Source organism: Lynx canadensis, chromosome F2, assembly GCF_007474595.2.
Source record: "Lynx canadensis isolate LIC74 chromosome F2, mLynCan4.pri.v2, whole genome shotgun sequence".
Lineage (NCBI taxonomy): Eukaryota > Metazoa > Chordata > Mammalia > Carnivora > Felidae > Lynx > Lynx canadensis.
This window is the reverse complement of record NC_044320.2, coordinates 55778233-55805199: the sequence shown is the minus strand read 5'-3', so window position 1 is coordinate 55805199 and position 26967 is coordinate 55778233. Positions and strand designations below refer to the sequence as shown.

Sequence of the window (26967 nt, the reverse complement as noted above, 5' to 3'; positions counted from 1 at the left end):
TGTACCAGGAAAAACTAATTCATTCAATGATGAATAATAATAAACCACACAAGGATGCTATGAGAAAAAAGGTAGAGGAGAGCACCAAAACTTACCAGTAGATGAGTTATACTCATGGAGCAGATGAATGTTATATTCAGACCTTTCACTATTAAATAAGAAACTTTAAAGGGTCAGTTATCTCCAGTATCTAAATTTGCTTGTATTTAGTTAAGGTTTTGCATCTATCTTCACGAGAGAGGTGAGTTTGTCATTTTTCTTTCTATCAAATTTTTGTTGCTTTTGTACACCTAATTGGAAAATTGTTCTCTTAGTTTTTTTTATTTTTTGAAAGAGTTTTAAAAGATTGATGCTATTTCTTTTTCTTTTTTGTTTAATTCTTTTTAATATTATTTATTTATTTTGAGAGACACAGAGAGAGACAGCATGAGCAGGGAGGGATAGAGAGAGAGGGAGAGAGAGAACCTGACAGCACAGAGCTCGGCTCAATCTTATGAACTGTCAGATCATGACCTGAACTGAAATCAAGAGCCGGCCGGCCACTCAACCAGCTGAGCCACCCAGGCACCTAATGCTATTTCTTTCTTTTTTTTTTTTTTTTTTTTTTTATATATATATATATGAAATTTATTGACAAATTGGTTTCCATACAACACCCAGTGCTCATCCCAAAAGGTGCCCTCCTCAATACCCATCACCCACCCACCTCTCCCTCCCACCCCCCATCAACCCTCAGTTTGTTCTCAGTTTTTAACAGTCTCTTATGCTTTGGCTCTCTCCCACTCTAACGTCCTTTTTTTTTTTTTTTTTTTCCCTTCCCCTCCCCCATGGGTTCCTGTTAAGTTTCTCAGGATCCACATAAGAGTGAAACCATATGGTATCTGTCTTTCTCTGTATGGCTTATTTCACTTAGCATCACACTCTCCAGTTCCATCCACATTGCTACAAAAGGCCATATTTCATTTTTTCTCATTGCCACGTAGTATTCCATTGTGTATATAAACCACAATTTCTTTATCCATTCATCAGTTGATGGACATTTAGGCTCTTTCCATAATTTGGCTATTGTTGAGAGTGCTGCTATGAACATTGGGGTACAAGTGCCCCTATGCATCAGTACTCCTGTATCCCTTGGGTCAATTCCTAGCAGTGCTATTGCTGGGTCATAGGGTAGGTCTATTTTTAATTTTCTGAGGAACCTCCACACTGCTTTCCAGAGCGGCTGCACCAATTTGCATTCCCACCAACAGTGCAAGAGGGTTCCCGTTTCTCCACATCCTCTCCAGCATCTATAGTCTCCTGATTTGTTCATTTTGGCCATTCTGACTGGCGTGAGGTGATACCTGAGTGTGGTTTTGATTTGTATTTCCCTGATAAGGAGTGACGCTGAACATCTTTTCATGTGCCTGTTGGCCATCTGGATGTCTTCTTTAGAGAAGTGTCTATTCATGTTTTCTGCCCATTTCTTCACTGGGTTATTTGTTTTTCGGGTGTGGAGTTTGGTGAGCTCTTTATACATTTTAGATACTAGCCCTTTGTCCGATATGTCATTTGCAAATATCTTTTCCCATTCCGTTGGTTGCCTTTTAGTTTTGTTGGTTGTTTCCTTTGCTGTGCAGAAGCTTTTTATCTTCATAAGGTCCCAGTAATTCACTTTTGCTTTTAATTCCCTTGCCTTTGGGGATGTGTCGAGTAAGAGATTGCTACGGCTGAGGTCAGCGAGGTCTTTTCCTGCTTTCTTCTCTAAGGTTTTGATGGTTTCCTGTCTCACATTTAGGTCCTTTATCCATTTTGAGTTTATTTTTGTAAATGGTGTGAGAAAGTGGTCTAGTTTCAACCTTCTGCATGTTGCTGTCCAGTTCTCCCAGCACCATTTGTTAAAGAGGCTGTCTTTTTTCCATTGGATGTTCTTTCCTGCTTTGTCAAAGATGAGTTGGCCATACGTTTGTGGGTCTAGTTCTGGGGTTTCTATTCTATTCCATTGGTCTGTGTGTCTGTTTTTGTGCCAATACCATGCTGTCTTGATGATTACAGCTTTGTAGTAGAGGCTAAAGTCTGGGATTGTGATGCCTCCTGCTTTGGTCTTCTTCTTCAAAATTCCTTTGGCTATTCGGGGCCTTTTGTGATTCCATATGAATTTTAGGATTGCTTGTTCTAGTTTTGAGAAGAATGCTGGTGCAATTTTTTTTTTTTTTTTTTTTTTTTTGCTGGTGCAATTTTGATTGGGATTGCATTGAATGTGTAGATAGCTTTGGGTAGTATTGACATTTTGACAATATTTATTTTTCCAATCCATGAGCAGGGAATGTCTTTCCATTTCTTTAAATCTTCTTAAATTACCTTCATAAGCTTTCTATAGTTTTCAGCATACAGATCCTTTACATCTTTGGTTAGATTTATTCCTAGGTATTTTATGCTTCTTGGTGCAATTGTGAATGGGATCAGTTTCTTTATTTGTCTTTCTGTTGCTTCATTGTTAGTGTATAAGAATGCAACTGATTTCTGTACATTGATTTTGTATCCTGCAACTTTGCTGAATTCATGTATCAGTTCTAGCAGACTTTTGGTGGAGTCTATCGGATTTTCCATGTATAGTATCATGTCATCTGCAAAAAGCGAAAGCTTGACTTCATCTTTGCCAATTTTGATGCCTTTGATTTCCTTTTGTTGTCTGATTGCTGATGCTAGAACTTCCAGCACTATGTTAAACAACAGCGGTGAGAGTGGGCATCCCTGTCGTGTTCCTGATCTCAGGGAAAAAGCTCTCAGTTTTTCCCCGTTGAGGATGATGTTAGCTGTGGGCTTTTCATAAATGGCTTTTATGATCTTTAAGTATGTTCCTTCTATCCCGACTTTCTCAAGGGTTTTTATTAAGAAAGGGTGCTGGATTTTGTCAAAGGCCTTTTCTGCATCGATTGACAGGATCATATGGTTCTTCTCTTTTTTTTTGTTAATGTGATGTATCACGTTGATTGATTTGCGAATGTTGAACCAGCCCTGCATCCCAGGAATGAATCCCACTTGATCATGGTGAATAATTCTTTTTATATGCTGTTGAATTCGATTTGCTAGTATCTTATTGAGAATTTTTGCATCCATATTCATCAGGGATATTGGCCTGTAGTTCTCTTTTTTTACTGGGTCTCTGTCTGGTTTAGGAATCAAAGTAATACTGGCTTCATAGAAGGAGTCTGGAAGTTTTCCTTCCCTTTCTATTTCTTGGAATAGCTTGAGAAGGATAGGTATTATCTCTGCTTTAAACGTCTGGTAGAACTCCCCTGGGAAGCCATCTGGTCCTGGACTCTTATTTGTTGGGAGATTTTTGATAACCGATTCAATTTCTTCGCTGGTTATGGGTCTGTTCAAGCTTTCTCTTTCCTCCTGATTGAGTTTTGGAAGAGTGTGGGTGTTCAGGAATGTGTCCATTTCTTCCAGGTTGTCCAATTTGTTGGCATATAATTTTTCATAGTATTCCCTGATAATTGTTTGTATCTCTGAGGGATTGGTTGTAATCATTCCATTTTCATTCATGATTTTATCTATTTGGGTCATCTCCCTTTTCTTTTTGAGAAGCCTGGCTAGAGGTTTGTCAATTTTGTTTATTTTTTCAAAAAACCAACTCTTGGTTTCGTTGATCTGCTCTACAGTTTTTTTAGATTCTATATTGTTTATTTCTGCTCTGATCTTTATTATTTCTCTTCTTCTGCTGGGTTTAGGCTGTCTTTGCTGTTCTGCTTCTAGTTCCTCTAGGTGTGCTGTTAGATTTTGTATTTGGGATTTTTCTTGTTTCTTGAGATAGGCCTGGATTGCAATGTATTTTCCTCTCAGGACTGCCTTCGCTGCGTCCCAAAGCGTTTGGATTGTTGTATTTTCATTTTCGTTTGTTTCCATATATTTTTTGATTTCTTCTCTAATTGCCTGGTTGACCCACTCATTCGTTAGTAGGGTGTTCTTTAACCTCCATGCTTTTGGAGGCTTTCCAGACTTTTTCCTGTGGTTGATTTCAAGCTTCACAGCATTGTGGTCTGAAAGTATGCATGGTATAATTTCAATTCTTGTAAACTTATGAAGGGCTGTTTTGTGACCCAGTATATGATCTATCTTGGAGAATGTTCCATGTGCACTCGAGAAGAAAGTATATTCTGTTGCTTTGGGATGCAGAGTTCTAAATATATCTGTCAAGTCCATCTGATCCAATGTCTCATTCAGGGCCCTTGTTTCTTTATTGACCGTGTGTCTAGATGATCTATCCATTTCTGTAAGAGGGGTGTTAAAGTCCCCTGCAATTACCACATTCTTACCAATAAGGTTGCTTATGTTTATGAGTAATTGTTTTACATATTTGGGGGCTCCTGTATTCGGCGCATAGACATTTATAATTGTTAGCTCTTCCTGATGGATAGACCCTGTAACTATATATAATGTCCTTCTTCATCTCTTGTTACAGCCTTTAATTTAAAGTCTAGTTTGTCTGATATAAGTATGGCTACTCCAGCTTTCTTTTGGCTTCCAGTAGCATGATAAATAGTTCTCCATCCCCTCACTCTGAATCTAAAGGTGTCCTCAGGTCTAAAATGAGTCTCTTGTAGACAGCAAATAGATGGGTCTTGTTTTTTTATCCATTCTGATACCCTATGTCTTTTGGTTGGCGCATTTAATCCATTTACATTCAGTGTTATTATAGAAAGATACGGGTTTAGAGTCATTGTGATGTCTGTATGTTTTATGCTTGTAGTGATGTCTCTGGTACTTTGTCTCACAGGGTTCCCCTTAGGATCTCTTGTAGGGCTGGTTTAGTGGTGACAGATTCCTTCAGTTTTTGTTTGTTTGGGAAGACCTTTATCTCTCCTTCTATTCTAAATGACAGACTTGCTGGATAAAGGATTCTCGGCTGCATATTTTTTGTCTAGCACCCTGAAAATCTCGTGCCAATTCTTTCTGGCCTGCCAAGTTTCAAAAGAGAGATCAGTCACGAGTCTTATAGGTCTCCCTTTATATGTGAGAGCACGTTTACCCCTTGCTGCTTTCAGAATTTTCTCTTTATCCTTGTATTTTGCCAGTTTCACTATGATATGTCGTGCAGAAGATCGATTCAAGTTACGTCTGAAGGGAGTTCTCTGTGCCTCTTGGATTTCAATGCCTTTTTCCTTCCCCAGTTCAGGGAAGTTCTCAGCTATTATTTCTTCAAGTACCCCTTCAGCACCTTTCCCTCTCTCTTCCTCCTCTGGGATACCAATTATGCGTATATTATTTCTTTTTAGTGTATCACTTAGTTCTCTAATTTTCCCCTCATACTCCTGGATTTTTTTATCTCTCTTTTTCTCAGCTTCCTCTTTTTCCATAACTTTATCTTCTAGTTCACCTATTCTCTCCTCTGCCTCTTCCATCCGAGCCGTGGTGGTTTGCATTTTGTTTTGCATTTCATTTAAAGCATTTTTCAGCTCCTCGTGACTGTTCCTTAGTCCCTTGATCTCTGTAGCAAGAGATTCTCTGCTGTCCTGTATACTGTTTTCCAGCCCAGCGATTAATTTTATGACTATTATTCTAAATTCACTTTCTGTTATGTTATTTAAATCCTTTTTGATCAGCTCATTAGCTGTTGTTATTTCCTGGAGATTCTTCTGAGGGGAATTCTTCCGCTTGGTCATTTTGGATAGTCCCTGGTGTGGTGAGGGCCTGCAGGGCACTTCCCCTGTGCTGTGGTGTATAACTGGAGTTGGTGGGCGGGGCCACAGTCCGACCTGATGTCTGCCCCCAGCCCACCGCTGGGGCCACAGTCAGACTGGTGTGTGCCTTCTCTTCCCCTCTCCTAGGGGCGGGATTCACTGTGGGGTAGCGTGGCCCATCTGGGCTACTTGCACACTGCCAGGCTTGTGATGCTGGGGATCTGGCGTATTAGCTGGGGTGGGTAGGCAAGGTGCACGGTGGCAGGGGGGCAGGCTTAGCTCGCTTCTCCTTAGGTGATCCACTTCAGGAGGGGCCCTGTGGCAGCGGGAGGGAGTCAGATCCGCTGCCGGAGGTTTGGCTCCGCAGAAGCACAGAGTTGGGTGTTTGCGCGGAGCGAGCAATTTCCCTGGCCGGAACCGGTTCCCTTTGGGATTTTGGCTGGGGGATGGGCGGGGGAGATGGCGCTGGCGAGCGCCTTTGTTCCCCACCAAACTGAGCTCTGTCATCCGGGGGCTCAGCAGCTCTCCCTCCCTTTGTCCTCCAGCCTTCCCGCTTTCTGAGCAGAGCTGTTAACTTATGACCTCCCAGACGCTAAGTCGCGCTTGGTGTCGGAACACAGTCTGTCAGGCCCCTCCGCTTTTGCAAGCCAGACTCAGGGACTCTGCTTGGCCGGCGAGCCGCCCCTCCGCCCCGGCTCCCTCCCGCCAGTCCGTGGAGCGCGCACCGCCTCGCCGCCCTTCCTACCCTCTTCCGTGGGCCTCTCGTCTGCGCTTGGGTCTGGCGACTCCGTTCTGCTAATCCTCTGGCGGTTTTCTGGGTTATTTAGGCAGGTGTAGGTGGAATCTAAGTGATCAGCAGGAAGCGCGGTGAGCCCAGCGTCCTCCTACGCCGCCATCTTCCCTCCCTCCATGTTTATTTTCATGCTATTTCTTTCTTAAATATCTGTAAGAATTCAACAGTAAAGGCATCTGGGCCAGAAGTTGTCTTGAGGTTTTTAAATAATAGATTCATTAAAAAAAATTAATGTAAGACTGTTGTGATTTCCTGTTTCTTCTGGTATCCCTTTTGTGGTGTTTGTCAAGGATAGTGTTCATATAATGTGGTCGAATTTATTAGCATAAGGTACATTATAGTACATATCTTCATTTTTCCTCATGTTTATAAGAACTCTATCGTGTACTATTTTCCATTCCTTGGTATTTTGTGTTTTCTTTTTCTCCTTTCTAGTCCTGCTTATTACTCTTTTTAAAGAACCGTCTTTTGACTTTGCTGATTCAATGTATATTCTTGACTTAAAAAACAAAGACATAATAGAGATAGTTGGGTGTTTCAATAATATGACACAACTAAACCTATTGTAGCACAAGTGCCAGCATTATGCATATGGAAAGATACTTAGAGGTGGCGTTTAAAGATAAGAACAAGATTAAACTCTAACCAATATAGTAATTGCTATAACAGACACAGATGTTAGATGCATAGAGATTAGAAAAGAGAAAGTAAAAGTAGCATTATTAGATGATATGCCTGGAAAACTCCAGAGAATCAACTGTTAAATGATTATAAACAGTAAGAGAAACCAGTGAAGTAATGAGATATAATGCTCATTATACAGAATTCTGAGATATACAGAAATTACTGAGTATCATATGTCAAGAAACCCCTTGAAACATAAAAAAGAAGAAAAGACTCTCTATAAAAAAATAACACAAAATAAAAAATATCTAGGAATTATATAGGTATAAGGTATAAGGTATGCATTATGCCTTATAAGGTATGAGACTTCCACAAAGAATACTTTAAAAAAAACTGAAAAACACAAACACTTCTTTTTATTTATTTATTTATTTTTTTAAATTTTTTTTTTTTTAATTTTTTTTTTCAACGTTTATTTATTTTTGGGACAGAGACAGAGCATGAATGGGGGAGGGGCAGAGAGAGAGGAAGACACAGAACCGGAAACAGGCTCCAGGCTCTGAGCCATCAGCCCAGAGCCCGACGCGGGGCTCGAACTCACGGACCGGACCGCGAGATCGTGACCTGGCTGAAGTCGGACGCTTAACCGACTGCGCCACCCAGGCGCCCCCACAAACACTTCTTTAAATGAAAATATCTCATGTTTTTGGGTAGGCAGGTTCAAAAAAATAAAGGTATTAAGTTCCTTAAGTTGTTTATGAATGCAGTGTTTAATTTTTTCAGTTAAAATATAGTTTAAAAAAGTTAGACAAGCTGATTCTAAAGTTCATATGGGAAAATGAAAAAAAATAACAAGAATAACCAGAAAAGATCGAAAAAGAAGCAGCCTAAAGTAGGGTTATCCTATCAGATATTAAACTAGTATTATATTATAAAGTCTTAACATTTAAAACACTGATACTAACACAAGGATAATCAGAACAGTGGAACAGAAGAGAAAGTTCAGAAATACCCAAATACAAAAGAGAATATGATAAAAGTTATCAGTTCAATGTTGAGAAAAGTCAATAAAGGATACTGAGACAGACAGCTGCATAGCCATGTTAAAAACAAGAAATAAAGTTGAATCCATACATCACACCATAACTCATGATAAATTCCAAATGAATGAAAGGTTTAAAAATTTTAAGTAAAACCATGAAAATTCTGGGGGGGGGGGAAACATGGGAAAATTCCATTTACCTTAGTGTGAGGTTGGGTCTTGCTAACAATGACTACAAATCTGGAACTCATAAAAGAAACAAATAAACTGTATTTTAAAATAATTACTAATATCAGAACAGCCTTAGACAAGCTCATAAGATAGCCATATTGCAGGGGAGGGCTGAAGCTAGTCTCCTATAAAGAGTTAACTAGAAATTGTTAAAAATAAGACCAGTGAGGGGTGCCTGGGTGGCGCAGTCGGTTAAGCGTCCGACTTCAGCCAGGTCACGATCTCGCGGTCCGTGAGTTCGAGCCCCGCGTCGGGCTCTGGGCTGATGGCTCAGAGCCTGGAGCCTGTTTCCGATTCTGTGTCTCCCTCTCTCTCTGCCCCTCCCCCGTTCATGCTCTGTCTCTCTCTGTCCCAAAAATAAAAATAAACGTTGAAAAAAAAAAAATTAAAAAAAAAAAAAAATAAGACCAGTGACCCAACAGGTAATTTGACTAGGCACATAAATGGTTCACAAAAAAGGCAGTGCAAATGATTCTTAATGATACGAAAAGATGCTCAACTCACTTTTTATAAGAGAAAAGCCAGCTAAAACCAAAGAGAGAAGTATTTTTCACCTCTCCAGTGAGTTAAAAAAAAATAGAAGTTTAATAACATACTCTGTTGGAGAAAGCATAGGAAAATAGGGAAATTACCCTGTTAGTGGAGCTTAAATGGATGTAACACCTACAGAAGTCAATTTAGCAGTGTTTTTAACAATTACAATTGCATTTTAAAAATCGCATATAATACAATTACATGAAGTTTATTTTTAAAATTATAAATTTGGGGAGAAAGTCACTTAAGGACTTCTAATAAGAGAACATTTAAAATAACATAGCATTTCCTCAAGTTTTATTTCAGTTATTTTTTATTTTTTATTATTTTTTTAATGTTTATTTATTTTAAGAGAGAGAGTGTGTGTGTGAATGCGAGTTGGGGAGGGACAGGGAGAGAGGGAGAGAGAATTCCAAAGTGGCCCCATGCTCAGCACATAGCCCAATGCAGGGCTACATCTCACTACCCTGAGATCATGACTGGAGTCAAAATCAAAATTAATGCTTAACCACCTGACCCATCCAGGCGCCCCTCAACTAATTAAAAAAATGTTTTTAAATGGGTTTTTCTTTATTTCTGTATAGCCTGAACCACCAAAGAAACCATCTAATTGGAGAAGAAAACATGAAGAATTCATTGCCACCATAAGAGCAGCTAAAGGCCTTGATCAGGCACTTAAAGAGGGTGGAAAACTTCCTCCTCCTCCTCCACCTTCTTATGATCCTGGTATGTGGAATATTGTTGACAGAAATGTTCATATGGAGAGGAAATACTGATCGAATTTTTATAAATTTAAATTGTTATTAAAGTTAATGTATAATTATGGAACTTGATGAAGCATAATCTTTAAAAGTTTAACTATAAAATAATGCTGATTTTTTCAGACATTTAGGCTTATAAAGACACATCAGTGTTGAACATAGAAATTCATTATCTTTTTATTTCAATACTGTTATTTAAACATAAAGCATTATAATATCATTTGAAACATTATTATAGTCACTTTCAAATGTTAATATACCAGGAAATATTTGAAGATGCTCACTATCAATTGAAATGTAGTCATTTGGTAAGATTCAGATTGTTTTGTTGCCTGATGCCTTTGGTATCTTCTTATCTGGGAAGGAAAAAAAACATACTGTTGTTTCTAAGAGGTACATGTTTATGTAGGGAAACCACCATAAAAATTCATTTACCTAAATTATGCCTTAATTTCATGTATTATTATACTTTCTTCATTAGGTAGATAAAAGTTGCTTATCTGTTGTTACCAAAAGCAAGGTAAGATGCTGGCAACCTCATATAAGATATTGAGATATTGAAAGATTTAAAATAACACAATTGACACTTGGACATTGACTATTAGAGTAGTCTGAAGAGGTAGTTATTTTAATATAACAAGTTAGCTGCATTAAATTGTGTTAGTATTGTGATTGAGATTTATTTCTCAGTAAAGAAAAGTCTTATAAAATAAGTCGGGGAGATGAAAAGTGCAGCATAGGGAAATAGAGTCAATAATATTGTAATTACATTGTATGCTGACAGATGGTAATTACACTTACTGTGGTGTGAATTGAGTAATGTACAGAATTGTGGAATCACTGTGTTGTACACCTGAAACTAATGTAACATTGTATGTCAGCTATACTTCAATAATATATATATATTTTTTAAAAGGAGTCCTGTAGAAAACCTAGATATGATCGTTTTTAACGTTTTATTGTAGTGAAGAGGTTAACAAACTATTTCTATAAAGGGCCAGATCGTATCGTAATGAGGTATATTTTTATCTTATCTGTTGGAACTTCGAAGAGAAAATAAAACTGTATAAAGTCAAACTATTTCTTGACAGTTTTATCCTATTATTATCATTATTTATTATTATTATTTTTAGTGAGAGAGAGTGCTAACAAGGAAGAAGGGCAGAGGTGGGGAGAGAGAGAGAATCTCAAGCAGGCTCCATGCTTAGCATGGAGCCCAATGTGGAGCTCAATCCCACGACCTTGGGATGACCTGAGCCAAAATCAAGAGTTGGACACTCAACCAACTGAGCTACCCAGGCGCCCAACAGTTTTACTCTAATTAAAATGAAAAATTTTAACAGATGAGCTCAAATTTTAAAATTTATTTTTAATGTAATATGTTATTACTGCTTAATAATTTAGTCTCCAGTATAAAAATATGTATATATTGTGGAAACATATGATATATTATAAAGACAAAGAAGAAATCCTATTTTTCCTCTACTTATTCATTCTTTTGTACTAAGGATTTATGTTTTGGGTTTTGTTCCCCTCAAATAAGATTCTAAGCTGGGAGAAAATCAGAATTTACCATATGCTAGCAGACTTTTTTCTTAAATGTCTTTACCAAGTTTAGTGGTCAGGTTGGGTGGTTATAAGGAAATAACAAGTTTTGTGTATCAAATATTATTGCTTTTGTTACACGTATTGAATTACTGTCCACAAAAAACTTATAATTCCTTATGTTTCACTTTAAGAATTATGTTATTATTTTGTTTCTTTTTTCTGTTTTAGATTATATTCAGTGTCCATATTGCCAAAGGAGGTTTAATGAAAATGCAGCTGATAGACATATTAACTTCTGTAAAGAACAGGCAGCACGTATTAGTAACAAAGGCAAATTTTCTACTGATACCAAAGGAAAGGCAACTTCTCGGACACAGGTGAAATGTTCAATTATTCTACAAATGAGAAAATGACTCAGTTTTACAGTTTTTTGCATATGCTTTACAGAACATTTGGCTATAATTTTCTCACCTGCTAAAATGTTTTATTACTGTTCAGGGACTTAGTAAGAAATTTGAGTGTTTAATTGATAACAAGTAATTAAAATTATTAATTTTAAATGGACTTGAGCTTATAGAGATTTGAAAATACACAGGTTGATAAAGGTATTAGGAAAAAGTAAGAAAACTAGTTAAAAGGTAGGTGAAGGAGATTCAGAGGAACCTAGTGGGGTTAGAAGAGTGAGAAAATGGCAGTAAAAATACACATTTGAAAATTATGTGAGTACTGAATGTTTCCATGTTATATGTGACCATACACATGAGAGAGTGAAATCCTGGGGTCAAGACCAACTGCTATTTCTGAACTTTCAGGCAAGTACATAAGAGCCTTTTTTCTTCGTCTGTGAAGTAATCTACCTGATTTTTGTGAGAAGCAAATGAAATGGTGTATGTGAAAGCACCTCTAGAGCCATAAACCATGAAAGGATTTTGTTATATGAAATTTGTACAGCACTGTTGTTTTTCATTAAGCATATTATGACACAAAAACTTTGATAATGTCATACTTTTAAGCAAACTTCATTTTTCACAAAGCTTTTATATACAGTTTATTTATTTTTTACTATATCTTTATGCCTAAAAACATGAGCATTTGGTTTGGAACTGAAAAGTCTATTAATTAATTTTGAACCATTTCACTTACTTTTCTCAGTATCACTGGCAAGAAAGTAGAAAGCACATCAGCTATTAATAATCACAAAAATATCAGTAACCCTTTTTATACCCTATCCAAATGCTGCTTCTATTTAAATATATAAACTACTCCTACATTTATTTAAATCTTCCTCTAAGATTTCTCTTGGGGCACCTGGGTGGCTCAGTTGGTTGGGCATTCGACTCTTGATCATGGCTTGAGTCTTGGTCTTAGGGTCATGAGTTCAAGCTCCATGTTGGGCTCTGCTCTGGGCATAGAGCCTACTTGAGGGAAAATAAATACAAGATTCTCTCAAAATGTACTATAATTTCTAAAAATTATTTGTTTTCTTTTCAGAATATCACATTTGTCTTCCTAGTTTATATGTGAACATAGGTAGCTCTCCTCTAATATGTATGTAAAATATCAGTCTATTTTCTTGCCCTTCTTTTCCCTTTCAAATTTCTCCTTCCATCTGCTACCCTCACAGTTCTTCCTATGCAGTTCCGATTCACAGCCTAGAAAACAGATCTTTTATTTTCACTTTTATCTTCTCCCTGCTAGTACTGTAAATCTAATAGGCAGTAAATAATCATGAAATTCATTTTGTTTGTTACTTAGGAATAAAATATGGGATTAAAGGATGCCATTACAATGGGGAACCTTCTTGAGAAAAATCCATATTGAAGTTCTGTTAATATTATTGAGAATAGAACATTTCATTATTATTATCATCATTGTGAGGAAAGAACAGTGAAGAAAACTCATTTTGAAGAATTTCCAAAACAGATGTCAAACAACATTTATCTTTGACTTAAGACAGTTAAGATCATTAATATGATTTTTTTTCTTTAGTCATAATAATCAGTAAAGGAAATAGAATAGAATGTGTGTGTTCCAACAACTTGGAGGCAATGATTATAAGTGTAAAATCCAGGTAGCTGATAGTTCTCACTTAAAGTGTATCAATTCTGATTCTATGCCCAGTCCTATATAGTCATTTCAGTGTAAGTCCATATTTTCTCATCTTTATTTATTCAAGAAATTTTTATTGAGTACCCTCTCTGAATTAGACACTTTACCAAGTACCTGGTCTACATTAGTAAACTAAATAGAATACTTTTCCTAAAGATGCTTAAAATGAATCCCTGTCATATTTAGTAACTATAATCTGGCCCAATTACGGCCCACTTTTTGACCCAGCTCTGATCAAAATAATGATAAAAATACAATGAAGATCTATTTCTAATAGGTAAAAACAATCTTTTCGTTTAATTTTCCATCATTCTTCTTCATTAGGAATTTTAGCAAATTCTAGCAAATTCATGACATTTTACATATTTATTTATGTATTTATAGTGTTTATTTTTGAGAGAGAGGCAGAGTGTGAGCAGGGGAGGGGAGGGAGCAGAGAGAGAGAGAGAGGGAGACTCAGCATCTGAAGCAGACTCCAGGCTCTGAGCTGTCAGCACAGAACCTGATGCGGGGCTCTAACTCACAAACCATGAGATGCTTAACTGACTGAGCCACCTAGGTGCCTGATCAGGCACTGTGCCTGATCTTTCCCACCCTCTATAATCCAAACCTTCCATCCATCTCAACCGATTTAGTTCCCTACATGCTGTAAAATCTACCCTGATTTGGGTAGATTGGTTTCCCTCACATTTGCATCTATAGAATGGGGATAATATGTACCTACCTCATAACAGTTATCAAGAGCATTCAATGCAATAATGCCTATAGGTGTAATTTCTTCTTTTACTCATAGTTTATCCAAATGGGAGTCATTAACTTCCAGATCTTGGTGTTCCTCTAGATGTTTATTGCTAGTTTGTTGTTGTTGTCGTTGTTGTTGTTGTTTTTTACTTAATTCTTTTATGGTCTGAGAACATACTTGGTAAGATTTTCATGTTATTGAGATTTGTTTTATTGCCTAGCATATGGTCTTTTTGGTGAATGTTTCTACAGTCTTCAACTGTGATTGTGACTTTTTCAGTATTACTAATTTGCCAGTTTTTGGTTCAAGTATTTCGAATCTGGCAGCTTCAAACTGTCGGTTGAAGTATTTAGGCATTTACACTCAATATAATTATTGATGTTTGTGGTGAATAGTCCATGTTGCTGTCTGTTTTCTATTTTTGTCTTTTTAAAAGTATTTTTTAAAGTTTATTTATTTATTTGGCAAGAGAGAGACAGAGAGTGCCAGCAGGGGAGGGACAGAAAGAGAGCAGGGGGAGAGAGAATCCCAAGCAGGCTCCATGCCGTCAGTTCAAAGCCTGGTGCAAGGCTCAGACCCACAAAGTGTGAGATCATTACCTGAGCCAAAACCGAGTCAGATGCTTAACCCACAGAGCCACCCAGGTGCCCCCCCCCCTTATAAATTTTTCTGGTACTTCTTCCTTGCCTCTTTTGTCTTAGTGAAAGACATTTTATTTTCCCTATTGGTTTTTAAGCTATAAATCATCATATTTTTTTAAAATGGTTACTCTGGGAATAACAAAATGCATCTTTAACTTATCCATATCTGTGGATATTTCCATATATCTCTTACCAGTCTTAATTTATTGTTATATATATGTAACTCTATAGCCTTATAAACCGATCGATATTCCTGATATGTGCTGTATTACAGTGTTCTACTTACACCTTTAAAAGTCATCTGTCTTTTAAAGAAATTAGGAGAATAAAGTAAATATATAGTTATTTATATACGTATACACACATGAATATTTATGCACACACGCATATACTTTTTTTTCTTCTGCTGCCGCCTCATATACATATTGTATTTAACTTACATACTACTTACTCATATATTATCATTTTCAGATTTCTTCTTGTAATCTCAGTCACCATATAATGTCATTTTCTTTCAACCTGAAGAAGCTTCTTGAGCCTTCCAAGAGTGCAGATATACTAGAAGGGAATTTTCTGGTTTTGGATATCTGAAAAAATGCCCGATTTTGCCTTCATTTCTTTGTTGAGATTCTCTGTGCGTTCATTCACTATTACCATATTTTCCTTTAATTCTTGTGTATGTATTCCTTTACTTTTTGAACGTATTTGTAAGTAAATGTTTTGAAGGTCTTTTTAACTTCTAAATCTAATACACCTGTGCCCATTTAGGTCCATTTTTGTTGACTGTTTTTGCCAAATAAATATGGGTCATGCTTTTGTCTTTCCTTTTCCCTTTTCTTTCATTGCTGCCCCCTTTCCCTTCCCTGTTCCTTTCCCTTTCCTGCAGTTAAACCTAGAATACACAGTTACCAGTTTTCTAGAATTACTTTTGGATGGTTTCCAGTTTCTTAGCATCTTATTTTTTTAAGATACTTTTTAAAAAATTATTATCTATAGGAGAGTTAAACATATGTTTTACGCCCCCACCATTGACTTTGTAATCTGTTATTATATTTTTAATTTGATTGTTTGATTTGTATTTGATTATTTTTCTAATTTCCTATGTTATTTTGATTATTTCCAATTCCCTCTCTGTATTTCAGAGTTGTCTTTTATTTAAGTGTAGTAAACATAATTATTTTCTATTATGTATATAATTGTGATATCATTTGATTTTTATGGATATGTTCTTGCTTTTTTTCATTTATGATTTCTTATATCATTATGTACATAATTATTATTGATCATTTGGTGCTTATTGCCCTTAAAAAATTATTCATGAGAATTATTCATGTGAAGAGCCTTTTTATTTGTTTCTTCCAGGTATCTAAGAGTACTGCCACTGTGAAGGCACTTTTAAATTATTGGCTTTAATTTGCCTGACCACCTAGTAATGCAGATTTATACAGCAAATCCATGTGATGGCCAGACTTGTTATAATCTCAAATGGTGTTGGCCTACCACTTTATTTTTTTCTTTCTGTCATTCTGTGCTTATAAAGTGTTTTTTTTATACTTTCCTGAGCATTTTTACTTTTTAGTTGAGAGGTCAATCCAAATAGTGCCTTCTACTATGTTATTAAAAATGAATGCCCTCTATGTTCTTTAAGCTCTTTCCAATTTCAAGAAAAAGTCTTTGTAAACATAAATATTTCACTAAGGAAATTTATTAGATTTGTGACCATATAAAAACACATGAAATAATAAACTAACAAATGCATATTTAATGAATGAGAAAAATATGTATTAAATATAACTATAGGGGCGCCTGGGTGGCTCAGTCGGTTGGGCGGCCAACTTCAGCTCAGGTCATGATCTCGTGGTCCGTGAGTTCGGGCCCCGCGTCGGGCTCTGTGCTGACAGCTCAGAGCCTGGAGCCTGTTTCGGATTCTGTGTCTCCCTCTCTCTGACCCTCCCCCATTCATGCTCTGTCTCTCTCTGTCTCAAAAATAAATAAACGTTAAAAAAAATTTAAAAAATATATATATAACTATAAAAATAATGTGATTTTGGTTTTTTTTTTGTTTTGTTTTTCTGATGACTGAAATGGATTTGTATAAAATGGTTGATAGCTAGAGTCATCCCGAAAACCTTTATTATACCAGTAGAATTTCAGCTAGCTGTAGAACAAAGGAAATACAGCTCAGTAAGGAAGGAGTCAGATTATCTAGGTCAGGAGAACAGCAAGTTACTGAGAGGCAGGCGAATATGGTTTAAACGTGCAGAGTAGTATGAGGATTCAGTAAAGAAACAAACCTGACTAGTTCTGGTCAAAAGTAAAAGGAAATATTATAGGAGATAGATGAGATTAGTCTACATTCTGGATATCTCAGGAAACCTTGACAAAAAAATTGGGTAAAACAATAGGAGGCCTAATATAGAGAGGGGAAAAACAGAGCACCTTTTGAAATAAATTTATTTTCTAGTTGTACACCATTAAGTTAATTTCTAATATGTGCATGAAAATATTTACTCCTCAGTATGTAATGGTACCAGAGCTCTTCCCACCCGTGCCCAGCCTACAGATTTGACTTCTCTGTATGTAATATGCTGTACCAGTTCCCTTTGTCTATGCTAATTGTTTTGTTATTTTTTTTTGGTAGCTCACAGAATATGAGTGGCTCACCAGTCCTGTTTCTTAATCCAGTTTTACTGAGCCTATTTTTAGTAGACATGCCTCATATTTTAACAGGTCTTTGTTAGGGCTTGTTTTCCATATTGTTGTTAGCTTTAAAATCTTTCCTAATACCTTCATTGGTATTTTAGTGGGAGAGACCAATACTAATCAGATGCCCTTTTAAATACCGGAAACACCTCTTGGGTTTTGAGAGAAACCGTATCTTTATATGGCTTATCTATATGGATCCTAGTCATTTGTTCATTTGAAAGTTATTGAAGGTTTTCTAAGTGTCAAGTGCTTAAAAAAGTTTAATCTCTTGCATAGTAGTGCCAGAGGTGCATGGAATGTGTGTGTGGGGGGAGGGGGGAGAGAGACCCTTTCATCAAGATTTATTTTCATTAAAAGGTCACATACTAAATTTTGATGGGTGTAATGTTTGACTTTAAAATTTATGTTTAGCAATTTTTAGTAGTAGTGCTTCTTAACTTTCATACTGATTATTGGTTATAAAATATGATTTGATTTTTGAAAATTAGGTTTAAAACCAGTTTTCACATGAAGTCCTAAGCAGTCTAAATATGCGTTGGGCTAAATCTCAAGTATAGTAAGCACTTTATAGTTGAAGGGCTAGAACTGAATGGCATGAGTCTTAATTCCTGTTCTGTGATTATGTTGGAGTGTTACTGTGGGAAAGTTCATTTCATTATATTGGAGCAGGTGATTAATAAGATACTTTATTTTTATTTTTATTTTATTTTATTTTTAATTTTTTTTAATGTTTTATTCATTTTCTGAGAGAGAGAGCAGGGAAGGGGCAGAGAGAGAGAGGGAGACACAGAATCCAAAGCAGGCTCCACGGCCTAAAATTAATGATATCTCTCTAGAGAGTGGAGAAAAAATAAATACTCTATCTTTTCTCAACCTATATTCTATTCATCTAACATCTGGTGAGGATAGTGAAGCCAAAATTAGCTCTTTCTCTTTGCATTCAGGAAATCCATAAGGCAGCTATTGTTAAAACTTATCCAAACTTATTTGTAATCTTATGAATTATCAGTAGAAAATATGGCTGGATTATGTATGTGAAATATAAAACCATGCTCAGGAATATGTAAAAATTTTGACTTTTAAATCTGCACTACTAAGTGAGCATCATTGGGTGTTTCTTTTTCTATTAATATTTGTTTGGCATTTAAAATCTTAACATTGAAGAAATTTTTTCCATTTGACCTTTTTTTCCCCTGTGAACTGAGTAAAGCTGTTCTTAGTTTATTTTAGCAGTGCAATATCTGAGCCAAACTTTTAGTATACTAGTTTTGAGAGCGAATGTATTTTGGGAAACCTCTCTCTGAGATGATGTATTTTAATCTATACTCTCTCAATTTGAGTAATTCAGTAGCTAATAAAAAACTGCTCATTTCAGGGTATGGGAGCTTTTGAAATGCTAGTTTACAATCCATAATCAAAAAGTGATGTTGATAAAATATTTTTTCATTATTTTAGTATAAGCCGCCTGCACTTAAAAAGTCAAATTCTCCTGGAACTGCACCATCAGGATCTTCACGATTACCACAACCAAGTGGCACTAGCAAAACTGTTGTAGGTAATGAGCTCCATAAAATAATTTGACTTTTTTTTGGGGTGGAGAGTAGAGATGGAAATTAAGAGAGTGTTCTGTTTTGCATTATTAAAATAGATTTATAATTTGGAAGAGATGTGGAGGATAAATAATTCTTTGTGGGTAAAAATAAAGTAATTTTCAATAACTTCTACTTAGGATATTTTATAGTACTTTTTTCCCCACCTTAAATGTCTGTCCTTCATATTTTTACTGATACATAACCTGTCAGAGTCAACCTGTCTGATCAACCAAGTTCTTTTCTTGATTCTTTAACCACAGCATTTTCCACTCATTTCTATATGTACTGCTCTAAACTTGACAGTTGTCCTAATAGACACGTTTAATGGTTTGAAGAAGATATTGATTAACTGAAGTGTACCTTTATTTATACATAAATTGTAATAAAGGAATATGGAAATTTTAAACGAAGGGTGTTATATGTTGTTCTCTGGAAATTTCATTAAAAAAAACATTTTCTTAGTTGATAACTTGTTTTGATTTATTGCCACAAAGATTCATCGTGACTAAAGCATCGTTTTCCTTGTCAGATTCTCTGTTTTATGTGATTTTTCTCTTTCAGTCTGTTGTTAAAACTAACACCTTTTTTATTATAAGGTGTGCCTTCAGGTAAAGCGTCCTCAGTTAGCAGCTCTTTGGGAAGCAAACTTCAGACCTTATCTCCCTCCCATAAAGGGATAGCAGCTCCTCATGTAGGGTAAGTCAGTTTCAATTTAATTGATTAGTGATACGTGTGTGTGTGTGTGTGGATATATATATATACATGTATACATATGTGTATGTATATGTGTACGTGTGTGTGTATGTATGTATGTATGTAAGTGATGCCAAAGTTTTATGTTTAGATAATTGGCCTTTTTATTAACCTTGATTTTCTTTCTAAATTTCATTTGTCTTTTAATATATTGCTGTTCAGGGGCACATACACTACTGTTCAGTGTCTAAATTAGGATTACCATTTTGCAAAAAAATCTAGTAGCATGTATCAAGAGCCCAAAACACATTCATATATTCAGTTGAATAATTTTACTTCTGGGAATCTAGTCTAAGGAAATCATTTGAAATACAGAAGATTTTTGTAATAACCATTTTTTATTAAAAATTATGTATCAGGCACTGTGCTAGACATTTTTCACATATTTTTATTAAAACCACCCCACCATCATAGGATGAGGGGATCGGAGAAGCAAAGTAATTTGCTTGAAGCCACACAGCTATTAAGAGTTGGAAGCAGGATACCAATTGGAGTCTCTTTGGCTGTAAACATTAGTTTCTTTTCATGTGGTTTTATTACAACGTAAAAAAATAAAATCAAACCACCTAAGTTTCTAGCTTTTGTTTGAATAGAAAATTATGAAAATCTACACAGGGATATTATACCACCGTAAACTGTATATAAATTTTAAGGAGATGATTCTATTATTATAGGAGAGGAATGTAGTATATAAACTCCATGTATACTGTGATAGAAGCTATAAAAATGCATGTAGACAAAATATGCTGAAATATTAACAGTGGATGATTATTTTCTATTTAGTAGACTTGTTAAATACTTTTTATCTTTCTACAGTCTTATATACATGGGTTTTAAGAAAGTAGTATAATTAAGCTTTCCACAATTATTTTACGTTAATGTGGGAAAATTTTGTTTGTAACACCACAGATTTTAAACATCCTCCTATCTCAGTAGAAACTCTTTTTCTCTCTCATTTTGATAAATCAGAAAATTAAGGGTTACCACGTGATCATTAGAATGAGAGCTTATGGGGCAGCTGGGTGGCTCAGTTCGTGAATTCTCCGACTTTGGCTCAGGTCATGATCTCACGGTTCGTGAGTTCGATCCCCACGTTGAGCTCTGTGCTGACAGCTCAGAGCCTGGAGCCTGCTTCACATTCTGTGTCTTTCTCTCTGCCCCTGCCTGCCTCGCTCACATTCTGTTTCCCTCTCTCTCTCTCAAAAATAAATAAACATTAAAAAATTTCAAAAAAAAAATAAGAATGAGAGCTTATGTCTATACAGATACTAATAAAGTTGATTTAGGAAATATAACACACATATTTTCAGATATGGGTTATCATTTTTGTTTTTAATGTAGGAAATATATAGAGAGTTATCTATAAAGTAAGAGTAACTATCTCCCTCCAACTCCCTAATTTGGACTACATAGAAAGCACAAAATCTAAATTAAGTTAATGTAAGTATCATTGTAGAAAAAGAAAAAGTCAGCTAACAAGATCTGATTAGTTACATGTTTTTTTTCTTTTTATTGTGCTTCCATAAAGAAGACACAGGCTATCCTTAAGAAAGAGGTTATCAGTAGAACAGGTGGTTAAAAAGTAGGAAGTTTGGTTGTAAAAAACGATTTTATGATATTTTTTTAGTTTCTCTATTGAATTGACTCAGATAATTTTTAATTAAAGTGAAGACAGTAATATATGCATTTTAACTTTTACAAAGCTTTTTTTTACCATATCACAGAACTGCCTTCCATGTTGTGTTATAGTTTCATTTACAGTTGTTCATGAATTAAAAGCTCATATTTTTTTAGTGCCTTTCCTCTCCTACTAGTAATTTTATCTGTTGGCAATATTAAGTTGTCCTGACACCCTACCCTGTATTCTTAATAGGGCATGTTAAACTGGCAGGTGTAATGAAAAGGGGCACTGACTTTGGATTAGAAAGTTAGGCTTCTAGATCCTACTTTGCCACTGAATAGCCATATAACTTGGTGCATATCTCCTCTGTCTCACTCAATGATCTAAGAAACTCTGATCAACATTTATATAATCCTGAGGAGAAAATTTGTTTTTACTAACAATTAGCAAAGACTTTGAGCACAGTAATTTTATAAATTATGCACTGCTTACAATGCCATGAAGATTTAAAATTTCTGGTTGTCTCACATGGTATTAAACTGTCAAACATAACTGTGTAAATGTCAATTGTCCATTTTATATATAGTCCTTACATGTTAGAAGAATGTTTCCAACTACTGCCAGAGAGCTTTGGTGTTTGCTTGTGGCCAGTATGTTACCATATTAACTGGAACGTTACTATATTACTATATTAAGTAAAACCATTCATTGCTACCTATTTAGTGTCAGAGTTCATTTTTTTTTGAATTATTGAGTGTATTGTTATTTATTGATTATGTTGATTTATACTTTTCCTTTGCTAGATCGTGAGCTCTCTGGCCAAAGCTCATGTGTTTGTCTGTCTTGCTTACAAATGTAGCTATAAAATGTAGTTTAATGCCTGGCATAGAGACACATAATAAATTTTTGGTGAATGAATGAAACAAAAAATGAAATAATAAATTAAATCCCTTATTTGTTAACCTATTGGCACAGCATAGAACCATAGTCCTGATAGTGGTAGGATATTACTTGAAGTTTGTATGGCAATCATTATTTCCATTGACAAAGATGATTCAGGATTGAGTAAAGATAGAATTAAGACATTCGGTTAGCTACGATGTTCAAGAAATTGAGCACCTTCTGAGGTTAATGAAACAATCATTTCCGTAGCTTGGGATTGTTTAAATAATGCCTTGTGTATATAATCTTGATTGCTACCAGCTTTAATCATGTATAACAGTGATGTGTCATATTTAGTGGATATTGGACTCATACTACAGAAAAATTTTATCTTGGAAAAATTCTCATATATTTGGTAATTAACTTCCAGATAATCTGTGGGTCAGCTGATTTTATCAGATTTTTTTTAAAGCAAAAACTATTCTCAATGGAAAAATGTTCCTTTATTGAAAAGATGATTATCTTTAATCCCAGGAAATTTTAGAAGTATGATGAAATGCAAAGCTTTTAAATAAATACTGCCACATTTGAATTGTGTCACAGAATGTACAGTCATGCCTTGAGGTTTGTGCTTTCATAATGGCTAATTACCAGCTTAAGTGGATATTTTAGCCAATAATTTTCAATAGGTAAAATACTAAATATCAAAGACTTAACTTCTTTTCAGTTACTATCAAAAACAGACATTTACTTTGGAGATAGGCTGTTATACATGTAGTGAAACTAGAGCAATGGAATGCATTTAAGGAGCATTTTTTAATAAATTGAATTTGGTTTCCTTTACTTTAATTATATTGATAAAAGTAAGAAACCGATATCTAAATTTTAAGTACATTTTTGTAGAAGTGGAAATAGGCCTTTCTCATAAGCCAAAGTTTTGCTATGTGTGAATTGATTTTGTGTGGAACACTGTAAATTTTTATGAATTTCATTGTCATTTATTACTGATCTAGAAATGCCTTAAAAAACCAGAATTGCAGAGTTTGGCTTCTTATATGGACAACAGTGATTGAGGCTATTGGTTTAGGGAAACTAACTTTGCCCTGTATATAGGATTTGATGAGTTTAGGGTCAAAAATAGAAGTATAACACACTTAAAAACTTGGAATGCCTCAGAACATCATAACTTTGGGAGTCTACACAGACACAAAATACAAACCGGTAATTTTTCCCAATATTCTTTAAGAAGTCACCTTTTTATTATACCTACTCTGCTTGCTATAGTGTTAAAAGACTGAGTGTTTTACATATTTCCTGAGTAATTTGCTCTCATGGTATCAACAATAAACAAGGACCTTCTCAAGGTTAATATTTATTTCAAATTAAAACCTATTTCAGTAGGTTGATATCATTGCCAAATATTTCTTAAGATGGGAATTCATACTCAGCTATGAATATTATGAAAAATTGCAAAAGTATTATTCCTTTTTAGGTACACTCCTTATATTGTGGCAGTTGTATGCAACTACAGATAGTAATTTTAAATTAAAAAGTCCTGGTCAAAATTACAGTTTAGTATCTATAGAAATGTATTATTAGCTTGGCAAAAAGTAATGTATACTTGTCTGGGATTATAAGTAATGTAGTGATACCCATCGTAACCCTTACATATATGGTAAAACTTTAAAAATCATCACTGAGATCTGCTTTTCATTTACATTTTCAAAATCTTAAAATACTGGCATCCTCTCATATATGGAGTTTTTATATTTTAGATCAGGTAGTCTTCTTGAACTATGGCCTGAGAGCCAAATCTTGCCCACAACTGTTTTATTGGAACATGGCCATACCATGTATTATGTATTGTATTGTCTGTGGCTACTTTCATGCTACAGTAGTGCAGATAGTATTTGTGACAAAGCATAGCCCATAAGGCCTAGAATACTTACTGGTTGGCCCTTCATAGGAAAAGTTTGCCATTCTATATTTTAGAATAAGTAAATTATCATAGTAATTAGACATTTATAATTTGAAAGTATGGATTTTAAGGATTCTTTATTCCCAAAGTTAGAACTTTTTTTTTTTTTTGGTTGTGTGGAATATCTGGAAACTTTGACCATTGATTAGAGGTCCATGGAACCAAAGGATTTTTTAACTTTTACTAACCCAGCACATTTGTGTGCTTGTATTGAAAGAACAGTGAGAAATTGAAAATATACTTTCATGTTGACTCTGATGAAATCTAAGTGCCAATTTAAGGGCATATCCTTGAATTTCATGTGGGATTGAAACCGTATGTTATGTGTATCAGGTTGCTTAGTCTGCACTAGATGTATGCTATGTGTGTGCGCTTAGTTGACTTTAAAATATCATCTTCTGTTTTCCTTAGCAGTAGCAAGACTATTTCTACTGCTGAATGGATTAGTTTATTTCTGCCTTAATTTCTTTTAGCCCTTGGGTATATAAGTGACATCACCAGTTGGAACCTTTAAAAGAAAAATAGCATAGAAGCACTCTAAAAACATTGATACTGATAGTTCCATAATGGATTAGTATCAGATTGAAATTATATTGCTCAAACTTTGTGAATAATCTAAAAATACCTAATAGATAATTTACTTTCCCCAGATTTATTCTCAAAGTAACCCCGGGTGTATAAATTCAGTGTTAACATCAATAAAGGTGAATTTTTTTCATAGCTTTGAACATCTAATGCCCCTGAGGTCAGAACAAAACATTAAATAGACACAGGCTTCCAGGTTCCTAAACTCATTTTATTTGCTTCCTTAAGTCAGTTGCTGATGATTTGCACAACCAAGAAAGATAAAGAGAAGAAACTTCAACCAAAGAGCCATCTGCTGGGGTGAACCCTTTAAATTCCTTTTGAAAACATGTTACTACTTTTGCAAAGATTTTAATTTATTTCCAAATATCCCTTCATCTTGTTGCTGCTTTGACTTATCTTTAGTGCTGTTGGAGGTTGAAAAACAGAATGAAGGGGTTTGATATAAAAAGAAATGTGAGTAGAGAAGTGTTCATGCTCAGTAAAATAAATACGCAGATGGTACACGAGAAATCATCTGCTATATCTTATGATCTGGGTTAGTTTAGGGAAAGATTTAACTATTTGAAAGGTCTTCTTTCATAAACTAATAATTTTTAAATTTACATAATAGCCTCAATGTCGATTTTTTTTTAAAGGTTTATTTATATTTAGTGAGAGGGAGAGAGAGAATCCCAAGCAGGCTCGATGTTGTCAGCACAGAGCCCGGCACTGGCCTTAACTCATGAACCATGAGGTCATGACCTGAAGCAAACTCAAGAGTCAGATGCTTAACCAACTGAGCGACCCAGGTGCCCCCCCAGTGTTGATTATTATTATTGCATGGCCAAAAAATATATGTAATCGAGATTTTATATATAAAAATATATTTAATATATAAAGTTTACATATAAATAAATTTATAAAAATACTATAGTTTTTAAAGTAAGTACATTATATATAAATTTTTATGTGTGGTATATATATAATCTTGATTACATTATGGGGATTTATAAATTTTGTTTTTGTTTGCTTATACCTTGATAACATAGCATAACAATAGCAAGTTATACAAGAGCATAAGTTTAAGTGAACTGAGTTTAGGAATAACATTTGCTGGGGCACCTGGGTGGCTCAGTTGGATAAGTGTCCAACTCTTGATTTTGACAGATTCAACTCTTGAATCTGACAGTTCATAGGATCAAGCCCCGTGTCAGGCTTTGCACTGACAGTGCAGAGTGTGCTTGGGATTTTCTCCCTCCCTCTCTCTCTGCCTCTCCCCTGTGTTCTCTTTCTTTCTCTCTCTCTCTCTCTCTCCCAAAATAAATAAATAAACTTAAAAATAAGAATTGCATTTACTGACATTCAGGTAAAGTAATATTTGAATTGTGAATTGTGTCTGTGTGTGTATATGTATATACATAAACATATACATAGGTAGATAGGTCAACTGAGTTAAAATTTATGACACAGGTATATGGGCCACGAAACAAATCCTTATTGGAAACTGACATTCAATTAGATTTTCAAAATCTGAAAATGCTGGTTAATTCTCATATACGAAAAATATATAATACTCACATTAGATAATTACCTTTAGATTTTATTAGATTTTATACATCTCCTTTATCAAATTGAACTTTGTTGTGTCATATGTCAGATTTGAATAGTTCTTACCCTATTAGAAAAATTTGTTTTAAAAATGTAGTTTAAAATTTTCTAAATCTTAATTTCAGTAATTTCTGAGAAAGAAAATAAGATCTTTCATTCTTTATTCCGAAGACACAGATATCTTTTGTAAAATAACCACTACTTGTAACACTAAAGTTTTGATAATTGTTAAGCAATTCAAAGAAAAATCTGATTTTTACTAAGTTTTTACTGACATTTACTAAATAGTAAAATTAATAATCTTTTACAGCTGAAACCTAATTTTAATTTCAAACATTTTAGAAATTATGTAAAATATATATATTTAATGAAGGTATTTTTTAAGAAGTTTTTTGAGTATAGTTGACACATAGTGTCACATTAGTTTCAGGTGTACAACATAGCAATTCAACTTCTCTGTATGTTATGCTGTGCTCACCACAGATGTAGCTACCATCTGTCACCATTCAACACAATATTGACTATATTCCTGAAGCTGTGCCTTTTGTTCTTGTGACTTATTCATTCCA

The 26967-nt window shown here is 35.0% G+C and overlaps 2 protein-coding genes across 3 annotated transcripts in view; one reads left to right on the top strand and one right to left on the bottom strand.

Moving 5' to 3' along the window:
• ZC2HC1A (zinc finger C2HC-type containing 1A) overlaps positions 1–26967 on the top strand; it is a 54591-nt gene that overhangs the window by 16710 nt on the left and 10914 nt on the right. For both annotated transcript variants that reach the window (XM_030303963.1, XM_030303964.1), the window contains exons 4-7: positions 9475–9616; positions 11428–11576; positions 18853–18952; positions 19586–19685. In XM_030303963.1, coding sequence (XP_030159823.1) covers positions 9475–9616; positions 11428–11576; positions 18853–18952; positions 19586–19685 — 491 coding nt within the window. The remainder of the gene's footprint in view (positions 1–9474; positions 9617–11427; positions 11577–18852; positions 18953–19585; positions 19686–26967) is intronic.
• The window catches only part of IL7 (interleukin 7), a 91310-nt gene continuing 74231 nt past the window's right edge, over positions 9889–26967 (bottom strand). Inside the window, exon 5 of the mRNA XM_030303966.1 lies at positions 9889–10007. Within this exon, the coding sequence (XP_030159826.1) occupies positions 9903–10007 (105 nt within the window). The 3' untranslated portion in view covers positions 9889–9902. The remainder of the gene's footprint in view (positions 10008–26967) is intronic.